At 42.9% G+C, this 19,752-nt stretch overlaps 1 protein-coding gene across 2 annotated transcripts in view; it reads right to left on the reverse strand.

Moving 5' to 3' along the window:
* SEL1L (SEL1L adaptor subunit of SYVN1 ubiquitin ligase) overlaps window positions 1–11,293 on the reverse strand; it is a 52,531-nt gene extending 41,238 nt beyond the window's left edge. The window contains exon 1 of one of the 2 annotated variants that reach the window (XM_032797593.2): window positions 11,127–11,293. In XM_032797593.2, the coding sequence (XP_032653484.1) occupies window positions 11,127–11,199 (73 nt within the window). In that variant the 5' untranslated portion in view covers window positions 11,200–11,293. The remainder of the gene's footprint in view (window positions 1–11,126) is intronic. The other variant, XM_032797594.2, reaches the window with a different exon arrangement.
* Window positions 11,294–19,752: the final 8,459 nt, after the last annotated feature.

The following is a 19,752-nucleotide window of genomic DNA, read 5'->3' on the forward strand; positions in this document are numbered from 1 at the left end:
GAAACAGAATTGTTCCACAGATCTATTTTTAGCAGCTTCAAATCTGTTTTGTAGACTCCGGTATTTCTCATATTGATTTTCGCTAGGTCCTATATAGTTGATGCACTCACTCTATTGTAAACAGCTTTTCTTATTTTTTGTTTGCACTAGTCTTCTTGACCAAGAGTCTCGAGTTGTCACACATGATGTGGGACCTTCGCAAGTATGAGAGGAGACCTGAGCATTGTATCATGCCTAAACATAAAATACAACTTGCACAAGCAAAAATACAAGATAACCCCCCAAAATACAGCAGTGTGTTAAAACACTGAATATTTCACTTAAACCAAGAGTCAGGACAAATAGGGTTAAATCTACAAGTCTGTCCTTAACTCACCTTACTATGTCCAGGTTATGCATTGCAGAGCCTTAAAATGGGAAATCTATTGTACTTCAGAAGAGATGGAACAGGCTGAGTTCAGAGAGACAAACCTTACTCTCGTCAATTTAGGTACCCTTCATATAAAATAATAGCTGTTTGATACCTTGAATACAAAATTCTATTTGAAGTGCTAAGTATATTAGCCACTTAAGGGCTTCTGTATATACAGTAAGTGGAATAAAACACATTTCTGCTATTAACTTACACACATTGCCTTTGGAGCAAAGATGTGCTGGTGGAAAACCAACAGAAGGCCATCACATTCTGCTGCAGCAAAGGGGCTGAATACTTGCAGATTTTCTATCCCTAACAGCTCTGAAACAAGTGATGGAAACTGCGATGAACGTGACATTTTACTGACTTCACAGCTCTGATGATTCTACTGACACCATCTGGGAAGCACTACAGTTTACTGCCATGCAATAGCCAGTGTTAGAAGTCAGCTACTAGAAGCTGATGCCCTTGCCCTCGTTTGCTTAGCCTGACTTCCTGTCATGAAAGATAAGTACCAGGATTTATTCCTGAACCACTCAGGCTTGCCCTGGCAGATTCAATAACGGCAGTAGGAAATTATAAAGGCACCTTAAAAGTTTAAGAAAGAAGCAATGCCAGCTGTATTTTCCATTCTGAAGCAGACTATAATGCTTTTCAACTCAGAATCTCACACACTGCAATTACTTCTCCTACTACTGGAGTGCAGCACCTTCATGGTGACACGCAGTGGATTTTTAGAAGCGCATAGTAAAACTGCACATCAGCTTAGGTAAGAAAGTGAAGAATTCAATATCTGTTTTGCAACTGTAGGGGAAATTAGGAAGCAAAATGTAATTAGCAGTTGGAGTTTAGATAAAAAGAACAGGAGTACTTGTGGTACGTTAGAGACTAACAAATGTATTTGAGCATGGTGCCACAAATACTTCTGTTCTTTTTGCGGATACAGACTAACACGGCTGCTACTCTGAAACCGGAGTTTAGATAGGACACTCAGAATAACATCTTCACTTTCGAAAGCGGTATAGTTTAGGCCAAGTCTACACTAGTGAGCTTACGGCAGAGCAACTATACTGATGCAGGTGAGCCGCTGTAAGAATGCTTGTGTAGCCACTCTATGCCGACTGGAGCTCTCCTGTTGACATAATAAAACCACCTCCACAAACAGCAGTAGCTATGTCAGTGGGAGAAGCTCTCCCGACAACACAGCCCTGTGCAAGCTGCCACGTATGCCAGTAAAATCTAAGCACCAATAGATTTTGATGACATAACTGATAGACCTGGCCCTAGTGTTCTAAATACAGACTAGCAGTCAGGAATCCTATCCCATCCTTCATTTTAATCCTGACTTTGACAACCTCTATGGCCTTGGGCAAATCACTTATCCCCAGTGAGGAAGGTCAGGTTACATTACAATGGGATTAACTGCTTGCAAAGCATTCTGAAGATGTCAGCAACACTGTTTAATGCGTTACAAGCCCAAGGATATTTTTAAAGGCAACAACTGCTTAGGACATGAGCTTTAGGTGTTGTCATAAACAGATAGTTAAGGGTTAATGTCTTTTTTATCTGTAAAGGGTTAACAAGCTTGGTGAACCTGGCTGACTCCTGACCAAAGGACCAATCAGGGGACAAGATACTTTCAAATCCTGGGGGACCAAAGTCTGTTTGTGCTTTTTGGGTTGTTCTTTGTTCTCTCTTGGGATTAAGAGGAGCCAGTCATGCAACCAGTTTTCTCCAATCTTTCTGAAACAGTCTCTCATGTTCAAAATAGTAAGTAATAGCTAGAAGATGGAATAGTCTTTTTGTTTGTTTTCTTTGTTTGCAAATGTGTATTTTGCTGCAAGGATATTTTACCTCTGTTTGCTGTAACTTATACTTAGGCTAGGGGGGAGGGAGTCCCTCTGGTCTATGTAAAGCTGAGACCCTGTAAACATTTTCCATCTTGATTTTACAGAGATAATTTTTACTTTTCTTTCTTTAATTAAAAGCTTTTCTTTTTAAGAACCTGATTGATTTTTTCCTTGTGTAAGACCCAAAGGGATTGGGTCTGAACTCTCCAGGGATAGGTGGGGCAAAGGAGGAGGGGAAAAGGTTAATTCCTCTCTGTTTTAGGATCCAAGGAGTTTGGATCAGTGTACCTCTCAGGGAAAGTCTGGGAGGGGGAACGGGGAGGGAAAGGTTAATTCCTCTCTGTTTTAGGATCCAAGGAGTTTGGATCTGTGTATATCTCAGGGTAACCCAGGGAGTGGAAAATCTGGGAGAGGGAAAGAGGGGGAATGGTTTATTCCTCTTTGTTTTAAGACCCAAGGGATTTGGGTCTTGGGTTCTCCAGGGAAGGTTTTTGGGGGACAGAAAGTGTACCAAACACTATATTTTGGTTGGTGGCAGCGTTATCAGATCTAAGTAGGAATTAAGTTTAGAGGGGTACATGCAGGTCCCCACTTTCTGGATGCTAAAGTTCAAAGTGGGAATAAGACCTTGACAGGTGTCATCTACAGATTCATTGTAATCATCAAATATCAGCTAATACGTTCCTAAAAGAAAGATTTAAAAATAGCACTGATAGCCAGCCCCTCATTGCTAGTTGGCATTGCATATTTTATACATACATACACACACTATATATATTATATATATATTCCAAGGCGAAAAGGTACCATTGTGGTCATATAGTCTGATCTCCTGCACAACACAGGCCAGAGAACTTCCCTAAAACAATTCCCAGAATTCTATTTTGATTGAAAAATTGTCAGTGATGGAGAATCCACCACAACTCCTGGCAAGTTGTTCCAATGATTAAGTACCCTAATTGACAAAAATGTACACCTTATTTCCAGTCTGAATTTGTTTAGCTTCAACTTCCAACCACTGGATCATGTTATACCTTTCTCTGCTAGACTGAAGACCACATTACTAAATATGTGTTCCCAATGTAGGTACTTGAAGATTGTAATCAAGTCACTCCTTAACCTTTTTTCTTAGTTAAGCTAAATAGATGGGTCTATCCCTATAAGGCATGTTTTCTAATCCTTTAACTTTTCTAGTGGCTGTTCTCTGAACCCTCTCCAATTTATCAACATCTTTCTTGAACAGTGGGCACCAGAATCGGACACAAAATTGGAATACCAGTTGCATCAGTGCCAAATACAGAAGTAAACTAACCTTTCCACTCCTACAAGATTCCTGTTTATGCATCTGAGGGTTGCATTAGCTCTTTTGGCCACAGCATCATATCGGGAGTTTATGTTCAGCTGATTATCTACCACAGACTCAAATCATTTTTCTGAGTCACCACTTCCCAAGATAGAGTTTCCATCCTGCAAATATGGCCTACATTCTTTGTTCCGAGAAGTATACACTTAGTTATATTAAAAACACACTGTTCGCTTGCACCTAGTTTACCCTGCAAACCAGATTGCTCTGAATCAACGTCCTGTCCTCTTCATTATTTACCACTCCCCCAATTTGTGTGTCATCTGCAGACTTGATCAGTGATGATTTTATGTTTTCTTCCAGGTCACTGCTAAAAATTTTAAATAGCAGAGGGCCAAGAGCTGATCTTTGTGCGATCCCACGGGACGTACACCCTCTTGATGATGATTCCTCAGTTACAACTACATTTTGGGACCTATCAGCCAGTTTTTAATCCATTTAATACATGCCATGTTAATTTTATACCGTTCTCATTTTTTAATTATGCAGTATCAAGTTAAACACCTTACAGAAGTCAACATCATTACTTTTATTAACCAAACTCATAATCTCAAAAACTATCAAGTTAGACAGGACCCATTTTCCATAAATCTATGTTGATTAATTACATTACCCTCCTTTAGTTCTTTGATTAATCAAGAGACTTTATTAATTGTATGGCAAAGTCATGCAAAAGCCAAGTCACATACAGAACAAAATACCAATAGTCTAAAAGGGTGTATTCCCTCCATACACATTTTATTCAATGGACAAACATTGGTTAATAATTCCCTCTTATTTCCAACAGTGACCTACCACTGCTCATTAACAACAATTACATGTGTATAGGGACATGAATGTAAAATTAAGGTGGGAAGGTAAGAGGAATAAGTAGTACAAACCAGGACTAAATTTGTTTTGTTTTGTCTCAAAAGCAAAACAATTGAACTGTTTCATTGTAGTTGCATCATGTAGCTTCTTTCAGAAGAACCAGCTCTAAATTAACAGACTACAGGTATAACACAGTTAAGAGGCTGTTACACAGATGTTCTTTCCAAACCAGACTGCTAAAACAAGGTAAAAACAACTTTAATTTATTTAGCTCTACTGGGCCCTTAAATGATTTTCCAGCTAAATTAGGTGGACTAACTTGCAGCGATACTGGATAATGCTAACAGCAAAGGGATCATTTACAGACCTACAATTCTTGACACAGGACTGCTGAACAGTACATGGACATTACCGTTATAATTAAAAGCACGCCTACTTTGAGAGATAATGAAAAATGATCTTTTGGAGGTGTTAATGAGGGGCTAGTGGTAGGTCACTGTTAGAAATAAGAGGGAATTATTAACCAATGTTTGCCCCTAGAATCACAGACATTATAATGTTTATGCACTTGCCAAACAGTGATTAGAGCCAATTGTTCATTTGCTTTTCTAAATGCAAATCCAAGCTCAGAAAAAGTGGGTCACTTACAATTTGCTGGATCTGTTTGAAGGGTTGCCTAGTACTATAGATGTTAATTCTGAAAGGGCTGATTAGAAATTAATCCTACCATTTTTTAAGCAAATGGAGGGATAGTGCAGATTATTAAAAGGTAATGAGCCAACGGTACAAGACAAACAAAACATTTTAGTTAAAAATTTAATGCAAAATTTCTCCATCAGCCCTGAACTTTCTTGTACCCCAAATGAAATTCTACCTACTTAAGTATGAGGCATTTCATGAGGATTAATTACTTGTTTTGCCACTTCTTTTAAGCACTCACACGCTCAAGAAAACCCAACCTATTAATGATGAAGAAAGAGGACTGATAGTACACACTATCCACATTAGAAGTACCTCTAGGAACAAGGGCTGGGTAAGACATTTTTAGTATTTTGTGTGATGAACCAGAAATTAGGAAAAAAGTTGTGCAGTGCAGGCCACCTGAGGGTAGACCACCACCAGAGGTCAGACAGGTTTAGCCTAGATTCCGGAAGGGGAAAAAAAAAAAAAACGGACAAGTCCGGTGTCTGTGCGCAAAGCTGTGGAAGAGTCAGCATGAGCAGAGAAATTCTGCTAGGTTTAGTCTAGAAAAGCATTAAAATTACAGGTTAAGATGGCTACTCATCCTTTGGAAATAGGCAGAGATCTAGTAGCGCCATAAGGAATCTGCTAAAGCCTTATGAATGGCCCAACTTATCTTTGAGAATTAAGTTTTTCCATCCAGATTTTTGTAAAAGATCCAAATTCTGAACAATACAACCCACAACCCAACCAATACTCAAGATATTTCAGTAATAGACCATCAGTGCAGGGTCTTGTGTGTTTTTATTAACTAGGGAACATTTCCTTCATTTTGGGGGGGTAATTGATTGTTTACACTTTGGAATAAAATTTGGCCTTTACTTAACAAAAAAAAAAGAGGATAAACAAACATGAAACATTAAAAAATGACTTTCCTCATATGGATAGATTTTTCTGACTATGCCAAATTTTGACACAAAATGCACTTCAGGTAATAGACACATGAACCAAGTTTGTACACAATGCATGCTTATTACAGCCAATCACAAGGCATGCAGTGATTCAGTAAATGTCACTTCTGGCTGTTGCCTCAGCAAGATCAGTTTTAAATTGTCCTGTTCAGTTATTTGTCCCACCACTATTCCGTTAGTGCACTACAAAGACTGTAGTCAGTCAGTATTAGTCCTCTTACGGCAACATTTAAGGTTCCTTCAAACTCCCTTCGAACTATCGGCTGAACTTTTCCAAAGCTACCTCTACAGCAGTCCCCTTCTATAAATTACGATCTGGGGTTTAGGAACTTTGAGGGAATATTTATTTTTGTATGAACAGACTTCAGCACACTACTTCCCACTCAAGTCAGAGAGTAGGAGCACAGCACAGCAGCAAGAACGGAATGGAATGGAAAATACCTCCTCCCCAGTCAGGGGGAGGATGGAGAATGGGGGCGGGGAGAGAGAGACAAAAATCCCACAAACAAGCCAGGAATCAAACTTGCATCTTCAGCATAATTAGTGCAGGACACAGCTTCAAATCAGACCAGCAACAGCTATATGCAAAAACAAAAGAATAAAGGATAAAATTTTAGGTGACAATTATTTGGTTTTGAGATTTTAGTGAAAAGGAATGAAGCAGAAAAAACATCATTCTGATAGCTCACAAATACCAGAACACCTTGAAGTACAAATGAAACATTTCCAATATGTAACAGCAGCAAATGATGTGAAACCTAAATGGGTGTACACAAAACAGAAAATAAATAAATAAATAAATAACTAACTCTTCCCAGAAGCCCATGGTTACATTGAACCTTCATAACTAAGAATCAAATTTCTTTTATCCCTGCTTAACCCATCTAAGTGTTCTCACTGGAGGACTGTCAACATATTACATAGAAAGAATGTGATTAAAAACGAATGGATAGCATTAGCCAGTACAATACTGTGACTGAGACAGTGGGTAAAAAAAACCAGAACTGTATATGAAAGTCTGCAGAAACATCTCTAGACTTAGCAATTTCAGCATTTGTATTTTACACAGACTTTTTTGGAAGCCACTTATGAAGCCAAAATAATTAAATATCAAGCCTTCTCTTAGTACTTCCACAATCTGGAAACTGATTTGTTGCAAGAAGATCAGTAATACCTGGTCAAGATTTATTTCTGACTCTTTGAGACATGAAATAAATCAACACATCAACACAAGTATCATACTCCATAAACATACCTAGAAGAACCCAAATAAGTCAATAAAGGAGGGACTGATTTGGAACAGTCTTTTTCAAGACCCCACTAAATAACTGTTTAGATATCTCCATACCATATCTCCATACCCAATACAGATTAAACAAAAACAAGCTTCTCTCTACAGTGCTGGTTGACAATCATCCAATAGCAGGAGGGAGTCCAACAACACCAGAGATTGCAAACTCTACTAACAAGTTGTGTGTACAGAACTTTAACCAAAACGGTAGATGTAATCCTTGCCACATCTTCCAGTTGCTCCCCCCGATTTACCAGCATCTCATCAATTTTACCTGGATTGAGCTTCATCATGAGAGTCCTCATCTAAAGCACAATCTCTACCAAACAAATTTACATCTTATTCTATAAACAGATGGTGAGGCTCATTCATTTGAGGCCAACAGCAAGCAAGCATGGAAGTCTCCAATAAATTACCGATTTGAACAAAGTTTAAGATTTTCATTAAATTAAGATTTCAAACTAGGATTGCGAGTCTTGGTTATAAGGTCAAAGACAGTACTTGATAAGCTATGTACCCAAATAGAAACCTTATCAAAAACTCTTGAATCCAGACAATTAAATTGTAGATTCAATAATTTGAGTGAGGCTTCTCAGAAATCATTTTTCCACAAACCAGATGATTTAGGATTAGCCTCCAGAAGTTATGGGTGAGTATTTAGGAATTCAAATATCCACTTGGAAGGCCTGCTCCAAGCATAAAACAACTGAGTTAGTATTCAACAGCAAGCCTCTAGGCTTGTACTGGACCCTGTCAAAGAATGTTTCAGGTACCAATATTTTGCAGGATATCAGATAATCCAACAGTAAGAATCACAAACCAGAACCAGTTCACAAAATAACTTTCTAAAGCAAATGTTAATTAAGAAATGCCTTTCCAGGATCACAGTGGCTGCCAAAAATCATTATGGTACATTCAAAGCTATATCTGGATCTTGACATGATGACCATTCCAACTTTTAGCCATAGCAACCCCCTTAGCAATATATAACAAACCAAATACACATTACTTATGCATTTTACTACAGCTGTTTGTACCTAACTTAAGCATCTGAAAATTATAATTTGGTGACAGCATCAAACTCTGCAATACATAATACACAGGTGAATGTGTGTTCCAAGCCCCGCTCTGTGCTAATCCACAGAGGATATGAGTTGTTACAGCCCTCAGCTACAGAGCCTTGGCTCTTTAGCTGTTCTTGTCCTTAGCTTTGGATGTTCCCAGAACAAGCCTCAGTATTTCAGCCAAGAGGGCGGCCAACAGACATACATAGTGCCACGTGTTTTAAATGTACCCTATTGTTGAGGTTATTCATTATACCTTCAATATACTCAAGATTTAATTTTGTATAAAAAAACCCTTTGAATACTAGGTTCAAAGTTCAACTACCAGGATATCACACTCAGAGAACACAGCCCTGTCAAAACAATTACATCCTGCGTAAGAGCCATGCTAATCATATGCAGTTAAATATCCTGCATGTACAACTGAGTGATTCATATGTGGTCGGATGAGACCAGTTTTCATTTTTAATTTCTTTATAAGCACTCTGACAAGTGGTAGATGGCAACTGTATTGGGTAAGTGGGTTATGTTATCTTTTTGGCTTCAGAGAGCTAGATGCTTCTGTACTACACTTTGGGAAACATGCAGGTGGCCAATTATATTATCTACAAAAGCCGTGACAACAGCATTTGAGATCTAAGTTGTCCTTGAACAAGGCAACCTTAATTTATTAACCCTCTAGTTCAGGGGTGGCCAACCTGAGCCTGAGAAGGAGCCAGAATCTACCAATGTAATTGCCAAAGAGCCACAATAATACATCAGCAGCCTCCCATCAGCTCCCCCAACCCCCTCCTTCCGCCCACCGGCAGCCCCCCACATCAGCACCTCCTCCTCCCTCTCCACATCTCCTGATCAGATCAGCTGTTTTGTGTTTCCAGGCAGCAGGAGGCTCTAGGAGGGAGTGAGGGCATAGCAGGCTCAGAGGAGGGGGCAGGGCCTGTGGTAGAGCCAGGGGTTAACCAGTGAGCACCCCAGGCACACTGGAAAGTTGGCGGCTGTAGCTTCAGTCCCGGGAGTCGGTGACTGTACAAGAAGCCACATATTAACTTCTGAAGAGCTGCATGTGGCTCCGGAGCCACAGGTTGGCCACCCCTGCTCTAGCTGGTAGCATATGCAAAAGACAAAAATTCTAGGACTTGTTTACCAAAAACCTATCAGACTTACTGTGAGATCATATTCTTGAGTGACACCTTGCAAGATCACAAATCTTCCAAAAAGCCCCTTTGGAGAGATCTTCTTCCCAAAAAGTTCAGGGTGAAGCTGTCTCTGCCTATGTCTACATTATAGCCATTACAGTGGAACAGCTCTACTGCTACAACTGTGCTGGTGTAAGGTCTCCCATGTAGCTGTTCTATGCCGGCATAATTAAACCACCCCTAACAATTGCTGGTAGCTATGTCGGCAGGAGATCATCTCCTGCCGACATAGCGCTGTCCACACCAATGCTTTGGTTGATCGGGGTGTGTTTTTTCCCATCCCGCTGTCCAACAAAAGTGTTATTGTAGACATAGCCTCTGTAGCCAGCTAACATCCTTTCAAGCATCTGTATGTAAAAACAAGGGGTGTGTGTGTGTGAAGTGGAGGCTGAGAGGATGTGAATGAGAAATAAATTAAACAATGTAATTAACAAGAAATAAGTATTTGGAATGACATAACTAAGCACTGTGGATATATTATGCACACTTACAACACAATAGATGTTTTATTAATGGAAAAAACTCCAGTACTGCTTACTGAGTAAAGACATGTCTAAATTAGGGAAAAGGGTATTTTAATTATATATATATATATAATATCTAACACATTTTGCTTACAAGATGTTTAAAAACATTGGCACCCAGTGTGGACAATGCTTATCACCTTCCAGGATCCCCCTTAACAGCAATTCACAAACATGCTTAATAAAATCACTTTTTTTCTACTCTACATAAGACCTAACAGATTTGGGACAGTTGACATGTTAACTGAAGCTATGATGTTTTTCAGTCCTTCCCTAAAACACTTTATCAAAACAGACAAGTCCCTCACCAGCAGCAAACCACAGTCAGAAAGCTAGAATATATTGACATGTGTTTCCACCTAATGCTATACCACAAGTTAGGTCAGCCACCTTACTGTTACCCTTCCCCTTCCTCTCACCCTCACAGCACCCCATCCATCCTGCTGTCACCTATACCCCAACACTCTCTCCCCATCTTACCCCCAACTACAACCATCGCTGGGTAGGCCACTCTGCTTTCCCCCATCCTCCCACCACCCCAACACCGTCTCCCCACCCCATCCACCCCGCTGTCACTCATCCCCCACTATCCCGACACGCCCTCCCCAACTGACCACACACCGTCCCCCCGCCCCAAATCCCACCATCCCATCCTCACTTAACCCCACACCACGCCTCTCGCTGGATCAGCCCCCCCGCTGTCCTCCCACTATCCCGACACGCCCACTCGCTTCCTCTCACTACGCCCGTTCCCGTGTCGCTGAGCCACGAGTCCCCCGAAGCCCCGCGTGCTACTGCCACCCCAGTGCCCCCATCCCCGCGCCACCCTCCCCCCAGCTCTCGCGCTGCCGTCCCCGAGGGGCGGCTACCCCATGCGCAGGGAGGCGGCGGAGAGACGAGCCCCTTGCCCCGCCCGGGAGAGGGACGTGGGGGTTACGCCCTCGGGGTCCCAAATACTGACCAGCGGTGGCTAGGCCGCAGCTCAACAGCGCCGCTGCGCAGAGTAACAACGCCAGCCGCTTCCGCAGATCCATCGCAAGGCTCCTGTGAGGCGACAACGCCGCCGAGGAGCCCCAAATCCGGCTTCCCCACTCCGCCCACCTGCCTCGAGGGGGCCAATCACGCCACACTAGCTCTAGGAAAACAACCAATTACTGTGAGTCGTTCACAGCGCGGGTGGCCCATTGGACGATGGCTTCTCCGACATGGCCCACTCGGATTGGCTGAGCACGACGGATACCTTCGCCCGGCCAATCGAATGTCAAGAAGGAAAACGCTACCCCGACCGCTCCAGCCCAGGTAGATCAAATGTCCGGACTACAATACCCAGAATGCATTACGGGCCTATCACCACAATGCCCACAAGGCATGGCGAAGAGTGCGTCATACAGCAGCTGAGGCGGCCAGTGTTAGGAGTCAGTTTCTTGTTCACGCTTCACCGTGGGCTGGAAGAGATTTGTGCTCCCTCAGCTGGGGGTGGAGGCGAGGTGCAAATAAGAGCTGGTGGGTCCCAACAGCCCTGTATTATAAGCGACATCCCTGTCCCTACTAAATCTTCAGCATTTTATCCTGCGTTTTACAGCGGGGTCAGTACTCACTGGTGCATCATCTTTCCACTCTCCTCCCCTCTGTGCTGCGGAGGGAAAGCTGCCAGTTTTGGTTGGACATATTTTCGGGAGGTTGCATCACATGACATAATCTTTAATTAAACATTAATCTTTAATAGCTGGAGACTCCAGGACAATCTTGGAGGTTGGCAACCTGAGCAGATGAGGCGGTGCTCAAGGGCCAGGGTTGGGAGGGGAGTGGAAAGATGCACTCTGTGAGTACTGGCCCATTGCTGGACAGGGTCCCTGCTGACTCCAGCCCTTAAGCACAGCAATCACATCTGCTTTCCCTGCACAGGCTTTGTCAGGCAGAGCGAGTGTAAAGACTGTGTGTCCTGGCGCTGCACCAAAGGGTGGAGTCAGGAAGGAGCTCTGTCCAGTAGTGGGGGTCATTACTTCCAGGGTGTAGAGTCTCTGCCAATGACCCCAGCATGATGCACAGTGCTGCAGCAGGGAAAGACCAGCAACTGTAGTCTCCAACTTGGTTCCTGGCATCCCTACTGAACCTCAACAGGAGTTTCAGGGCATCTGGCCCAGCAACTGAGGCCCTGAGTTCTCTGCTACATCCACAGCTGGAGAGAGAGAGAAATCCTAGGAAGCCTGGGGGTGGGGAAAGGCATAGGTGCTGACTCAGTGCGTGCTCTGCACCCATCAGCAGCCAAGTTCCCCGCCCTCTCCCAACTCACCTCCATCTCCACCTCCTCCCTTGAGCATGCAGCATTCCCTCTTCTCCCCCTAGCTCCCAGTGCTTGTCGCCGTGAAACAGCTGTTTTGCAGTGGCAAGTGCTGGGAGGGAGGAGGGGGACCAGAGCAGAGATTTGGGGAAGGAGTTCAATAGGGGCAGGGAGGGAGCACAGTTTGGGGGGTGGGGGGACCTTGGGGAAGAGGTGTAATGGGGGAGGGGCAGGGGTGGGGGCAGGGCCGGTGGCGAGAGGGGTTGAGCACCCACCAGTGCCAGGAACAGTTGGCGCCTATGGGAAAAGGGACATGTCCCCAGAGGTTCAAGTCAAAATTGGGGTCATCTGAGGTCTGTTCCGTAATTTTTAAATACAGTGTTGGCAACCCTCTTGGAAAAAACCCATCAAAGGGCAACACCAGAGCTAATGCACACCCTCTGCCCCCAGTTCCTGAGGAGTGGAGATCAACCACCAACCTCCCCTGTGGAGCTAATCAGGAAAAACTTTGTAGAAAATTCTTCCCATTTTATTTAAATCTCCAGATTTGATTAGAATTACAAAATTTGAAAACTCCCACCCTGCCATAAAACTGAACAGAAAACACGGCACTGGTAGCGAATTGTGAACCTCTTGTCAAAATGTCACCTACTTTCTTCCAGAAATTTTGAAATTTAATAAGAAATTGAGAAGTGTTGACCACTTCTACTGCTAGCAAACCCAGCAGGAATTAGTATTGCTCAGACTCATACTTTGTGCTACCATATCTATGCAGAGGGGGCGAATGGCAGCCTCTTAGCTCCTGAAAAGTTGGGAATGGCTATTTTAATTAAGCTGGGAAACAGAATGTGCCGATACAAGAAAGCTTATTCTTGGAAGATTTGGACAAGAGCCGATGAGTAAGAAGAGACTAAGTTGCAAAGGGCCTTATGGTAAATACTAGAAAATTGAATTTGATATGGTGAAGAAGAGGGAGCTAGTCCAGAGACTCAAAGAGTGTGGAGGGTGACATTGTGAGGAGGGGTGCCATTTCAGATTTTGTGAAGTGTGGAAATTTTAACATGTCATTTCAAGGGCATATTCATATTTTAAGGAAACTAGTGAAGAGACCTATTCCAAGGCTGTAACAACCTAGTAGGATTAAGAGCCCTCCAGGGGTACATAGACTAATTCAAAAAAGAAAACGGTGACACTGAGCCACAAAGGGTTATGCAACTAGCAGGCTAAATGACCCAAATTCTACCTTTAGAGACATATTAGAAAAGTATGCAAATAGTAATTAGGGCCATTCCTTACAAATAGCTAGCAAAGCCATGTTAGATAGAATAGAGCTTTGAAATGCAAACCTGTATTGTTAGAGAAGTAGAGGTAAATAATAAAAGGCATTTGTACGTGTTTACTCATATCTTGTTAGAGGTTAATGATGTAACCAGACATTTCCTGTCTGTTACTATATTCTATTGATTCAGAGATCAGAAGGGAATATTACATTTAGATGGAACTTGGGTGTGATAATATCATTGGGTATATTTCTCTTTGAAGTTTGTAGTAAGCTGTCTATGAACTGCTTAATGGATAATTACCTTATGCTGATGAATGCAACTAATTACCTGTGTATACATAGGAAATAGGAGGTTTTATTTCAAAGCCACAGTGCTTCACCCAAGGAATACCTGCATCCAGAGATTAGCAATATCCTGCCAGAGATCTGTAAAAGAACTCTAGGGACCAGATCCTGTTATTTCAGATCTGCTTAAGCTTGATCAGGGGGAGCTTGAGTCACAAGACTGAGGTCTCCAGCTCCAGTCTGGATTATCCTGCTAATTTTCATGGAAGAATTTGAACAAACTGTATATGGACTGCCTATTTGGACATAACCTGATGAACTGATTCTGGAAAGTATCAGAGGGGTAGCCGTGTTAGTCTGGATCTGTAAAGCAAGCAGAGAATCCTGTGGCACCTTCATAGACTAACCGACGTTTGGAGCGTGAGCTTTTCGTGGATGAATACCCACTTCGTCAGACGCTCACGCTCCAAAAACGTCTGTTAAGTCTATAAGGTGCCACAAGGATTCTCTGCTGGCTGATTCTGGAAAGAACTTTTTGCAATTACAGCCACTACCACATCTTTATTATAAACCTGACCTGACCTAGTAACCACAATACTCTCTCTCCTTTCTTTTTCATAAATCGTAGTTTGTTAATAAGAATTGTTTGATTATGTACTTTGGTGAGAATCGAAGGTTATTCCATTGACTTGGCAAGTAAGTGTCTGAATATCTTGAACTGCGTAGAACTTTATCTTTGAGGAACTTTCATATTTGACTTGGCTGTCTGGGTGGCACCCAAGGATGGATTGTTTATAAGGGAGTCTGTGTTTTGGCTTGTGGGTAACCAGTAACGGTATTTGTATAAGCATGTGTTGTTGCTGGTGTGGTGAATCTGATTATGTAGAATAACTAATTATAGAATATTAGTTTGTGCAGGATTATTCTGGCCCCGTTTCTTGCAGTGTCCGTGATCATGGAATCAATAGAAGATCTGAGTTGGACGAACCTCAGGAGGTCATCTAGTCCACTCCCTGCTCAAACAGGACCAATCCCCAAATAAATCATCCAAGTCAGGGCTTTGTTCAAGTCAGGCCTTAAAACCTTAAGGAAGAGATTCCACCACCTCTTAGGTAACCATTCAGTGCTTCACACCCTTCTAGTGAAAAAGCTTTCCTAATATCTAACCTAAACCTACCCCACTGCAACTCGAGACCATTGCTTCCTTGTTCTGTCATCTGCTACCACTGAGAACAGTCTAGATCCATCCTCTTTGGAACTCTCTTTCGGTAGTTGAAAAGCAGCTATCAAATCCCCCTTATTCTTCCTCTCTCGGAGACTAAACAATCACAGTTTCCTTCAGCCTCTCCTCATTAAGTCATTCGTGCTCCAGCCCCGTAATGCATTTCTGTTGCCCTCCACTGGACTCTTTCCAATTTTTCCACATCCTTCCTGTAGTGTGGGGCCCAAAACTGGATGCAATATTCCAGATGAGGCCTCACCAATGCCGAATAGAGGGAATGATCATGTCCCTTGATCTGTTGGCAATGCCCCTATTTATACAGTCAAAAATGCCATTAGCCTTCTTGGCAACAAGGGCACACTGTTGACTCATATCCGGCTTCTCGTCCATTGTAACGCCTAGGTCCTTTTCTGCAGAGTACTGCTGCCTAGCCATTCGGTCCCTAGTCTGTAGCAGTGCATGAGATTCTTCCGTCCTAAGTGCAGGACTCTGCACTTGTTCTTGTTGAACCTCCTCAGATTTCTTTTGGCCCAGTCCTCTAATTTGTCTAGGTCCCTCTGTATCCTATCCCTACCCTCCAGCATATCTATTACTTCTCCCAGTTTAGTCTCATCTGCAAACTTGATGAGGGTGCAATCCACGCCATCCTCCAGATCATTAATGAAGATATTGAACAAAACCATCCCCAGGACCAACCCTTGGGGCACTCTGCTTGATACCGGGTGCCAACTAGACATGGAGCCGTTGATCACTACCCATTGAGCCTGATGATTTAGCCAGCTTTCTATCAACCTTATAGTCCATTCTTCCAGCCCATACTTCCTTAACTTGCCGTCAAGAATACTGCGGGAGACCATATCAAAAACTTTGCTAAAGTCAAGGAATAACACATCCACTGCTTTTCCCTCATCCACAGAGCCAGTTATCTCATCATAGAAGGCAATTAGGTCAGTCAGGCATGACTTGCCCTTAGTGAAGCTATGTTGACTGTTCCTGATCACTTTCCTCTCCTTGAAGTGCATCAGAATTGATTCCTTGAGGACCTGCTCCATGATTTTTCCAGGGGCTGAGGTGAGACTGACTGGCCTGTGGTTCCCCAGATCCTCCTCCTTCCTTTTTTTTTTTTAAACGGGCACTACATTAGCCTTTTTCCAGTCATCCAGGACCTCCCCTGATCGCCATGAATTTTCAAAGATAATGGCCAATGGCCATGCAATACACCTGCTAACTCCTTTAGCACCCTTGGATGCAGCGCATCCAGCCCCATGGACTTGTGCTCGTCTAGCTTTTCTAAACAATCCTGAACCACTCCTTTCTCCACAGAGGGCTGATCACCTCCTCCCCATACTGTGCTGCCCAGTGTAGTATTCTGGAAACTGACCTTGTTCATGAAGACAGCGGCAAAAAAAGCATTGACTACATTAGCTTTTTCCACAGCCTCTATCACTAGGTTGCTTCTCTCATTCAGTAAGGGACCTACACTTTCCTTGACCTTCTTCTTGTTGCTAACATACCTGAAGAAACCCTTTTTGTTACTCTTAACATCTCTTGCTATCTGCAACTCCAAGTGTGATTTGGCCTTCCTAATTTCACTCCTGCATGCCTGAGCAATATTTTTATACTCCTCCCTGGTCATTTGTCCAATCTTCCACTTCTTGTAAGCTTCTTTTTTTGTGTTTAAGATCAGCAAGGATTTCACTGTTAAGCCAAGCTGGTTGCCTGCCATATTTACTATTCTTTCTACACATTGGGATGGTTTGTTCCTGCAAGCTCAATAAGGATTCTTTAAAATACAGCCAGCTGTCCTGGACTCCTTTCCCAGTGTGCCTCCCCCCACCAAGGCAACAGCTGGTCATAAAAACATTTTTATTTTCTGACTGAGAAGTTATAGGTATGTATAATAACGTCCTCTAATTTCCACTAGCAGCAACTGAAATGCATAAGGGAAGCACTGGCTGTTACACTGAAAATAAAACTGATCAGATTTGTGGGAGAGATAGAGACTTATGGAGATCAGCACTCAACAGGTCTTTTCTCTTGGCCATGGCTATCCAGAAACTGCTCTCTCCTGTGTTTCATCCTACCAGATGAGTAACAAGGAGCTATTTACTCAAATGAAGTGCTTTGAGTATTGCTGCAGTATTATCCTATACCAGATATCTTATACCATTTACTCAAATGAAGTGCTTTGAGTGCTCCTCTGGTCCCAGAAATGTGAGTTATTTACAAGGTTAAAGCAGGTAAACATACAAACACAAATGAGATACAGTCTTAAGTTTGAGAAAGTAATAGAAGCTGCTGTAATGTGCAAGCCAGGAAACCCATTCTAAGCTGCTGGGGAGCTTTGGCTTATGCTTAGTAATCTTTGCCCCACAGAGTCTAAGCAGCAGGAAGATACTGATCCTTCTTGTCAGGGAATTTTATTCCTTTCCCTCAGAGTTCAAGCTGATGGGATGAGTTCACCTACACTTCGCCTCTTCATGGGTGTGGGGGAAGTAATCAACAAAGTCTTTTGTCTACTGATCCACAGTGGCTTGTCTGGTGTCACAGTGCCTTCTTTTGTTGGAGAGGAGATGACACCTTTTGTGACAAACTAGTATTTCACACTTGGTAATGCTTCTCTTCTGACTGTGGAGGTTTACAGTTTTAGAGCAAGTACATTTATAGTTACAGCACAAACACTTAAATATTACCTTATATAAACCTTTTGCCAGCAACACAAACAGGGTTCAGTATCTAGGGATTCCTCCTACCAATACAAAACAGAACAAACTGGGGCCATACCCAGTAATCTGGAAAAATTAAACACCACCGCTGGGCAGCTCTAAGCGGGAATACTTTCCCACTTGCAAGCACTGAGTCTATAGCAAAGAAACTTTAATAAAAAGAGAAAGGGAACCCAGCATTAATTCTGGAAACCACCACCACCACCACGATTCAAAAGCATATGACCACGATCAAACAGTTTGTTGGGCAGTATTCTTTGCCTAGTTTCTCACCTTGTGGTTTGAAAGTCCAACAACAAATGCTCCTTTAACACATCACTCCCTTCTTCCTCCACTGCAGCCCACTCACAGTTGCAGTCCTTGATCAGTGAAGATCCAGAGTTCAGATGTGCGTTCACCTCCCATCCCCAACATCGGGGAAGCGGAGGGGAAAGAATGTCAAGCAACACCTCAGCCGCTGCACTACTGCTGCAACTGGCTGACAGTTGCCAGTGTTTGCTTTTCTGTCACTGCCTGTCATAGGCTGCTGTGCCATCATTCACTCTTCTGCCACCGTCTTTGCTGCAATGTCATAGTCTGTAGTTCTACCACTTAACCCAGCTCTCAGTGATTTCATAGGGTAGTGGAGAACCTCACTGGAAGTGCAGGCTGTATAGTCTCTTTCATTGCAGTATTATCGTATACCAGATCTAAAGATCAGTGCCTGGCTATCAGCAATTTCAGCTCTAGTGAACATTGAACAAAACAAGGACTTTCAATATGGCTACATTAGAAATTTCAAAGCGCTGCTGCGGCAGCACTGTGGGAGCGCTGCTGCGGCAGCGCTTTGAAGTGTGAGTGTAGTCAGAGCCGCAGCGCTGGGAGAGAGCTCTCTCAGCGCTGCTTGTAAACCACAGCCCTTATGGGTGTAGCGTGCAGCGCTGGAAGCCGCGCTCCCAGCGCTGCCGCCCTGATTACATTGACACTTTACAGCGCTGCATCTTGCAGCGCTCGGGGGTGTTTTTTCACACCCCTGAGCGCGAAAGTTGCAGCGCTGTAAAGTGCCAATGTAGCCAAGCCCTAATTATCTCTGTCTTTAAAAAGTGGGGAAGGGCAGGTCAAATGGTATCAGACTCCTTAGGCACCAGCCATACCAGGTAGAAACTCCTATGCCCACACCCTTCTCATCGCCACTGGGCTTTTGCATCCCTACTCCGTGCTTAGCAAGTGAGCTTCAATTTAGGGGGAACCCCTCAATCAGGGCAGGCTAAGTACAGTTCTGCTGCCCTTTACTCATACAATAAGGATAACCACATTTCATTAGCCTGCACTCTATACTAAAGTGATTTATAACCCAACACCATCCAAAACTGATCACTTTGGCAGAGTAGCTCTCTCTGCTGAATACCTAGACAGAGTAGGCATGTCTATGCAAGCACGGTCTGTTCCTGAAGGCTTTTCCCCCAGTTCATCAAGATATCAGGGAAGAGCTCATTCAGACCCTGCTTACACTTATAACATGGAATACAGATTTCATAAGTGAGATTAATGCATGCAGCAACTCAAAGCATTTCATAAAGCCCAAACACTAAACCCATTTTTATCAATCTAATACCTATCTTAAAAATACTAATACAAAGGTAAGCTATGTTTCCAGCTATGCATTTGTCTGTGTTCAGTGAGGCCGAGGAACCTTGGCATGGTTTGCCAGTGTCACAAGGTTAAAAGTCATATGTATTTTTAAAAAGACTTCCTTACTTTTGTTACTAAAAACAGTCAAAGAAAAATCTACCTTGCTTTCATTTTTAAAAC

The sequence above is a fragment of the Chelonoidis abingdonii genome, chromosome 4, assembly GCF_003597395.2.
Source record: "Chelonoidis abingdonii isolate Lonesome George chromosome 4, CheloAbing_2.0, whole genome shotgun sequence".
NCBI classification, from domain to species: Eukaryota; Metazoa; Chordata; order Testudines; family Testudinidae; genus Chelonoidis; species Chelonoidis abingdonii.